At 52.1% G+C, this 8,492-nt stretch overlaps 1 protein-coding gene across 1 annotated transcript in view; it reads right to left on the bottom strand.

The window, feature by feature from the left end:
• Window positions 1–3,897: 3,897 nt before the first annotated feature.
• Window positions 3,898–8,492, bottom strand: part of DGAT1 (diacylglycerol O-acyltransferase 1) — a 34,396-nt gene continuing 29,801 nt past the window's right edge. The window contains exons 14-17 of the mRNA XM_083449067.1: window positions 7,857–7,922; window positions 7,447–7,534; window positions 6,260–6,322; window positions 3,898–5,119 (exon numbers count right to left, since the gene is read on the bottom strand). Coding sequence (XP_083305193.1) covers window positions 4,973–5,119; window positions 6,260–6,322; window positions 7,447–7,534; window positions 7,857–7,922 — 364 coding nt within the window. The 3' untranslated portion in view covers window positions 3,898–4,972. The remainder of the gene's footprint in view (window positions 5,120–6,259; window positions 6,323–7,446; window positions 7,535–7,856; window positions 7,923–8,492) is intronic.

Below are 8,492 nucleotides of genomic sequence, written 5' to 3'. Positions count from 1 at the left end.
CATGCTGGTAGCTTCGAGAACACTGTCCCACCATCTCGTCCTCCGTAGTCCCCTTCTCCTTGTGCCCTCCATCTTTCCCAACATCAGGGTCTTTTCCAGGGAGTCTTCTCTTCTCATGAGGTGGCCAAAGTCTTGGAGCCTCAGCTTCAGGATCTGTCCTTCCAGTGAGCACTCAGGGCTGATTTCCTTCAGAATGGAGAGGTTGGATCTTCTTGCAGTCCATGGGACTCTCAAGAGTCTCCTCCAGCACCATAATTCAAAAGCGTCAATTCTTCGGCGATCCGCCTTCTTTATGGTCCAGCTCTCACTTCCATACATCACTACTGGGAAAACCATAGCTTGAACTATACGGACCTTTGTTGGCAAGGTGATGTCTCTACTTTTTAAAATGCTATCTAGGTTTGCCATTGCTTTCCTCCCAAGAAGCAGGCGTCTCTTAATTTCGTGGCTGCTGTCACCATCTGCAGTGATCATGGAGCCCAAGAAAGTAAAATCTCTCACTGCCTCCATTTCCTCCCCTTCTATTTGCCAGGAGGTGATGGGACCAGTGGCCATGATCTTCGTTTTTTTGATGTTGAGCTTCAGACCATATTTTGCGCTCTCCTGTTTCACCCTCAATAAAAGGTTCTTTAATTCCTCCTCACTTTCTGCCATCAAGGTTGTGTCATGTGCATATCTGAGGTTGTTGATATTTCTTCCAGCGATCTTAATTCCGGTTTGGGATTCATCCAGCCCAGCCTTTCGCATGATGAAATCTGCATATAAGTTAAATAAGCAGGGAGACAATATACAAAAAACCTGGAAATGTAACTCAATTCCTACAAAGCTTGGCTGGCAGGTGAAGATGGTGGAAAATGTGGAACTTGCGAAAATGACTGGGAGAATAAGAGGAAACTCAAAACCAGAAAGTGTGTAAAGAATGGATAACATTTACCAGTAAATATCTAAAGCAATATTGTGAAAATGTACCGGATTTTTCGCCCTATAAGACGCACTTTTCCCCCTCCAAAAATGAAGGGGAAATGTGTGTGCGTCCTATGGAGTGAATGCAGGCCCCTTGGCTTCAGCAATAGCAACGCGAAGCCTCCGAAGCCTGCGCTCTGGAGGCTTTGTGTTCCTTCTGCTGAAGCCAGGAGAGTCTGCTCTTTGAGGCTGGTGGGGGGGGAAAGCAGCGCTACCCCCATCGCCCGCCCCAGAGGATGGGGCGCAACAGGAAGGCGTGCGACACCTTCCCGCTACTCTCCAACCCGGCTTCAAGGCTGGCGGTGGGGAAAGCAGCGCTTCCCCCATCGCCAGCCCCAGAGGATGGGGGGCAGCAGGAAGGCGCGCGACGCCTTCCCGCTATTCTCCAACCCAGCTTCGAGGCTGGCAGTGGGGAAAGCAGCGCTTCCCCCATTGCCAGCCCCAGAGGATGGGGGGCAGCAGGGAGGCACACGACAGCTTCCCGCTACTCTCCAACCCTCCTGTGGGCTTTTGCGCGAGATGGGGGAATTCCCCCACCTCCCACAAAAGCAGGCAAAAGCCGTGCGCTCTTTAAAGGGGCTCCGGGGCTTCTGCTGGCTTTTCTACGGGGGGGGGATTCCCCCACCTCCTAGAAAAGCCCGCAGGAGCCGCGCACCCTTTAAAGAGCGCACCGCTCTTGGGGGCTTTTCCTCGAGGAGGGAGAAGGGACTGACTGGCCGTTTCAGTCCCTTTTCCCTCCTGGTTGAAAAGCCCGTAGGAGTCGCACACAGTTCCTGTGGGCTTTTGCGGGAGGTGGGGGAATTCCGCCACCTCCTGCAAAAGCAGGGAGAAGGTCTTGGAGTAGCGCACAGGCTGCGTGCAGCCTGTCCGCTGCTCCCAGAGCTGCGGGGGGGGGGGGGTGTCATATTTTTTTACTTGATTTCCCCCCCTGAAAACTAGGTGCATCCTATGGGCCGGTGCATCCTATAGGGCGAAAAATACGGTAAATCTTCTGATTCTAGATTGAATCTTGAATATTCAGGAAAACTATAAATGTTGGAATTTCTCTGGATATGTGACAAATATAACAGGAAATGCATAAAGGTTAAGAATATGTAGAAGGCTCACTGAGTCAACGTATGTGAAATGTTTGACAATGTGTTGCTAATGTTTAGTTGTCATTGAGGCATTGTCTGTTATATGTAATTTGTTTTGCAATAAAGTTAAATAAAAGATGGGGCAAATTCATGGAGGGCCCTTGAGGGCTTCTAACCAGGATGAGGCAGCAATGCACCCCTTGCAGAAAGCCTTCAGGCCTCCCAGGGCAGGGCAGGGGCAGTGCCCGCCTCTTGGGCTGCTTCTTTTATGCTGGACACGGGTGCGAATCTCTCCCACATCAGCCACAGCAGGTGCTGCAAGTCTCCCAAGGTTTGGCCACTCCCCGAGGTGCATGCTTCACTTGGTCTCCCAAGACAGGCAGGTGCCAATCAAAACTAGATACAGGTACACGCTGGGACTCCCACAGTTCTTCCAACCACAACCCCCCTTGAGCTGGCGATGAATCACAGGATGGCAGAGTTGGCAGGGACCCGAAGGAGTCATCTAGTCCAACCCCTGCAACACAGGAATCTCAGGTAGATCAAACATGATGAACAAGTGGCCGACACGCGAAGAGCAGGGGGGCACAACCACCACCCGCTCTCCCGTGAATATACCTGGGTATTAGGTTCTTCCTCAGAGGCCTTACTAGAGATTCCCCACAAAGTTGCCCAGGATTTCAGGCAGGGAATATTCAGATTCCAGATTCTACTTGGGTCTTTCCTCTGGGGCCCTAGGTGTTGCAGGAATTTATGTACAGGTGGGGGGGGGGGGTTGCCCCTCCAGCAGATATCATGCACATGCAGCCCACTACCAAAACCAGCACAATCACTTGTCCCCACAAAACACTTCATCACAGTTTCTTCCTATCTATGCAAAGGGCCTCTGCTGCACAATACCAAATGTAACAATTCACTGGGAAAACTTCAGAAATTCATATAGACATGTGAGCTCAGCTACTCAGCAGCCCCTCTGCCTGAGTGATCCTCTGCCTGAGTGATAATCCCTGGCATCCTGATACCTGAGTGCCAGGCAGGTAGCCATCCCACAAATAACAAACCCAGATGAAGACAAAAGGGTGTGATGAACTTGGCTGGGAAACAGGGAAATGTAAATATCTTTTTTTGTTACACTTGATGGGTGTTTGGTGGAGGGCAAGGGGGACCGTGGGGCAGGGTCCAGGATGCTCAGATTACTGCCACTAGACCTCCCCTTTCATGATGTAACCGGGATGTATGAGTGATGTAGTTTGGGGGGGGGTGTAACCTGGGGATTAGCAGCTAATAAAAGTTGGGTTCTCTTTTGTTTGGGGCTTCTATTTTGTTCCACCTTGTGGCAGGTGAGAGTCCTGTCCTGACAGTCTTCAATAAAGACCAAGCCTACTGGCTGCTGTTTTGCTCTGGTATTCCTAGCTCGTGTCCTTGTTTTTTGTCCAAGGGAGCCCTCAGATTTCTCCGCTAACAGTGGCAAAAACCTTCATCTGCCCAGGCCTTTTGTGATCTGGACTTGCCACCCTGGCAGTGCGCTGAAGGTAAAATTATCTCGCCACCCCAGAATTTGGGCTCCCTCTGCATGGCTCTAAGGCGCCAACTGAACCTTAAAGGTGGGGGTGATGCTTTCTGTATTTATTTTTTTAATGAAAAACTAAAGGCAAATTTAGAAGCAACCCTTTTGAATAGGAGAGGAAAGTTCTGGATGACTTCCAGGACAGAGGAGCACTTCAGGAATATATTCTTGCCGCAGGTGTGAAGAAACGCTTGCCAGAAATCAGTGTAATCCACTTGGTCATGTCAACAAGGTACAGTTCTGTGGACCCTTTAGCGCCCACCCCACCCCCCAACCTTTTGTCAACACAGATTTTTGAAAATATGCTTTAATCATTTTTTGTATGAGACAGATACATTCTGCAAACTCTTTAAAAAGTTGCTGGGTTGTCAAAACACGGGAATGACCACACACAGCCAAGAACCACCTTGGCTGAAAAAGAGAGGTGGGCAGCAGCAGTCGCCAACACAGCCACCTCCGCAGGGAGCAGGGGTGCTGTGGAATTGGAGCAACCCCCCCCCCCAGTCGCTGCTCCCCTGCTCCGAGGACGGATCCTGGGGAAGGGGACGGAAGAGAACAGAGGCAGCTCTGGGGGCCGAAACTGCCATGAACCCAAACCACCCCCCCCAGGAGAAAAAAGCTTCCAATCACCCGTGCAGCCACAGGCAGTAGTACCAAGACCGGCCGCAGGAGCCCCTGCTGACCAGCATTCCTTATTCCCATAAGGCCTTGGGCTCAAGGCCGGCGAAAGGGGGCGCTGCGCCCCTTTCGCTACAGAAGAGCTGCCGGTAGCCAAAAGCTAGGACGGAACTGAATGCCCAATGCCTTCGGGCTGGATGGAAGAGGACCCCCCCCCCCCAGTGAGGGACAGTCCTTTAAAGCGCCCTGAAGGTCAGCACCAAAGGGAGGGCGCTGCCTACCCAGATGGGGGGGCCATCCAGGCTCTGGGCAAAGCTCAGACTCCCCCCCAACTCCCAGCCACACCCTCGGGCACAGCAGGATTCTAACCGTATTCCCATTAGACGGGGGGACCACACCACCCTCCTCCCTCATTGAGCCACGGCAGGATTCACCTGGAAAATTCCCAGCCCAGGTGCCGGCCCCAAGCGTCAATCCGGAGTAGGCGGCCCCCACTGACAGTTATTGCATTGATCCAGACTTTGGACTCAAAAAACGGGTACCTGGCGAGCAGCCGTTAGAGACAGACACACACAGAGAAAAAGACCACACAAGGCAACTTTCCAGGGCAAAGATGACGGCAGCAACATCTCTGCCCTTGCTGGTGCTGCGGAGAGTCGTGGGGTGCCCAGGAAGAAGCTGCTCTGCCCTCACCAGGTGTCCCTCTGCTGGTGGGAAGGCAGGAGGGGCCTCGCCGGGGGGGGGGGTGTCACTGGCTGCCCTCGTAGTTGAGCACGTAGTAGTCGTGGACGTACATGAGGACGGCAATGGGCTGCCCAATGATCAAGGAGATCCACACGGCCGCGTTCCCATAGTTGCCCTGAAGGAACCGGCCCACAAACCAGGCCAGAGGAATCTGCGGAGGAGGAGGAGGGAAGAGGGAGGAAAGATGGCGGAGGGAGATGGGTCATTTTAGCCTGGAGAACAGGCAACATGACAGCCATCTCAAGGCCTGTCACGTGGAAGGTGGAGCAAGCTTGTTTTCTCCTGCTCTAGAGGGTAGGACTTGAACCCATGGCTTCAAGTTACAAGGAGGAGATTCAGGAAGAACTTTCTGGTGGTAAGAGCTGCTTGATGGTGGAATGGACTCTCCTTCCCTGGAGGTTTTTAAGCAGAGCTTGGGTGGCCATCTGCCATGGATGCTTTAGCTGAGATCCCTGCATTGCCGGGGGTTGGAATGGATGACCCTAGGGTCCCTTCCAGCTCTGCAGTTCTGTGGTTCTCTGATTCTCCACCCTAGGGCCAGAGTGCAAGTCCTGCCCCAAGGCTCACAGGAAAGAAGACAGAACTCTCTGGGGTGGTGGCAACAGCAGCAGCAGCCTGGACTCTGTTTGACCCTCACCCCTTTGCCAAGATACCACATACCGGGAGCCCCTGGCAAGGCTGAGCTGGCGGCAAGTGGCCTTTGCCAAGCCACTCATGCAAAATAATAATAATAATAATTTTATATATATCCCACCCCACCCCCCAGCTGAAGCCGGGCTCAGAGCAGCTAACAACAGTAAAAGTAACACAGCATACTAAAATCAATTCATTTTAAAATCAATTCAAAATCAAATTCATGGCAACCATCGGGCTAGAGTTCTGTGAGGATTACCGAAGGAGAGGGTCAGACTGTGCCTTGGCAAAAGGCCAGGTGGAACAGCTCCATCTTGCAGGCCCTGCGGAAAGATATCAAGTCCTACAGGGCCCAAGTCTCTTAGGACAGAGCGTTCTACCAGATTGGGGCCATGGCCAAAAAGGCCCTGGCTCTGGTTGAGGCCAGCCTAACCTCCCTGTGGCCTGGGACCTCCAAGATGTTTTTGATTGAAGACCATAAGGTCCTCCGTGGGACATACCAGGAGAGGCGGTCCCATAGGTACGAGGGTCCTAGGCCGCATAGGGCTTTAAAGGTCAAAACCAGGCCCTTGAACCTGATCCTGCACTCCACCGGGAGCCAGTGCAGCTGGTATAGCACTGGGTGAATGTGATCCCAGGGTGAGGACCCGATCCTTACCTGAGCCATCATCCCTATGAACGCCCAGGGCCGGAACATCTTCAAGGGCACGCTGACCAGGTACTGGGTGGGGACAGAAACCAGAAAACATCAGTCCAGAGAGGAGAGGGCACAAAGGAAGCTTGGCTGGCAAGCCTGGCTGCCTCCCATGCCACCCTCTGAAGCCCAGCAAGCAGCCCACGAGTCTCCCCTTGATTCCAGTCCCTCCAGAGGAAACAGAACGAAGGGCGCTCTCTTGCCTCCGGAGCTCTCAGGGGTGAGCCCATGGAATGACCCGCACGGGGCCAGGGAAGCAAGTCAAGGGAGGGAGCTCCAGCCAGGACACCCTTGCCCTCTCCACATTCAGGAGTTTGATCCACTTCGCCCTGTTCAAACCTTATGCTGAGAACGGAAGGCAAGCCACTATCGCGCCCCCGGCCCCTTCTCTGCTTTCAGAGGGGATGGTCCTTCGCCACCCCGTGAAAGATGCTCATCCATCATTCTTCAGAGGAGGAGGAGGAGCCACAATGTCCCTCAGCGGCATCCAACTTCCTCAAATTCACCTTGGCATTGTCTCCAAATTCCTCCAAAAGATGCAGTGCAACTTGGGAGTTTTCTTTTTTCCTTTTTAAATCATTTTTATCAAGTTTCCCATTTTAACAATCCAATCAAATCACATTGAATGTTCCAAATTATACAAATACATATCAAACAGTCCAAATATTCTGCCTAAATTATAAATTTTTGTTGGGACTTCCCAAGTTCGGGGGGGGGGGGCTCTGATCATTGCAACTTGGGAGTTTTCAGGTGGATTCTTAGAGCTGAGAACTACTATCTTTACCTCTGCCCAACACACACACACCTTTTTGCTATAAGCAAAACTTGGGAGTGAGCAATTGTCTCCCAAGCCTTTTCCTTACTGGTCTTCGCAGAAATGATCTAAGCTCTGCTGGCCACCATGTCCGCCTGGACTGCCAAGCTCATTTTCAGGAGGCCCAGACACCCCCCCTCAATCAGATGCTCCTTCCCTTTCTCGCACCCTTGCAGAGAAAGGCTGGCTGAGCACCAGCAAGGATGCTTTTTGGTACAAAATCCACAGCCTTTAAGAAGAGGGTTGAGATTGAAAGCCAGTAAAGGGGGGGGGGGGGAGTCCCTTTGGGCTCTCCTGTCGACACTCCCACCCATGGATTTGTGGAGCAGGTACTAACCTCGTGGAAGAAAGCAGAAGCGAAGAAGACGCCTGTCTGAGCCACCCATTTGCCGGCCCCCTTCTTCATCAGGGGCTTGTAGAAATGCCTTAAATGCAAAGGAGAGAGAGGACTTAAGAAGAGGCTGCTGGATCTGACCCTGGAGGCAGGGCGGCAGAGCCACTGTGGCTACAAGCCGCTGGTAGAAATATTCATAGAGAAGGCTCTTTCAAAGCCATCTAAGTTGGGGGCCACAGCTGCCTCCTGCAGAAGCGAGTTCCATAGTTTAAATACGTGCTACACGAAGGAGGGCTCCCTTTAATCTGTCCCAAATGGACTATGAGCAGAATTAGCCCGGCCATCACCCACTGACAGCTACAGCACCCCCCGCCCCTTGACCCCAGGATTGTCACAACTCAGCCTAGGTGTACCTCAAGCACCATTTGTGGACCGGGATGTTCCAGTTCTGCCAAAAATAGGTGACGGTCTCCGAGTTCCTGAAGGAAGAAAAGGGACATGTGTTACTGCGCGTCAACCCTTGACGTCGAGAGAAACGCTTAACAGAACAAAATAGGTCCCCCCTATTCCTGCAGAGTCCAATTCCTGCAGGGTCAAATGTGAGTGGTCTGGCTGCGCACAGGATTCAGTCACTGAGTTTCACCAACGAAGGCTGAGCCAAGCCAGTATCGTCCCTATCAGATGCCTCGAAGGCTCTTCCTACAACGCTCATGGAAGGGAGGCGTCTAAATCATTCACCATCATCTTAAGTGATGGGGATCCACCCACTGCACCCCCACGCTTGTTAGGGCTGGGGAAAACCCTCCCAGTCCTCGCTCACGGTAAGGAAGTCTCCAAAACCCAAGCCTTGGCTGTTCTGCAGGGTGCTTTGAATGCCCAAAGCAGATCTTTTGAGTGCCATTTACAGATTTATTTATTGTTATTATTACAGCCATCTGCCATGCTTTCTGCGGTCCTAGGGCAGGTTATAACAATCTGAGACACAGCTTAAAAACCTGATTATTATTATTATTTAAAAAAAAAGAACACAAGTCACAAAACACACAGGC

This window comes from Podarcis tiliguerta (assembly GCF_965153285.1).
Source record: "Podarcis tiliguerta genome assembly, chromosome: 7".
NCBI lineage: Eukaryota > Metazoa > Chordata > Lepidosauria > Squamata > Lacertidae > Podarcis > Podarcis tiliguerta.
This window is presented reverse-complemented; position numbering and strand designations above follow the sequence as displayed.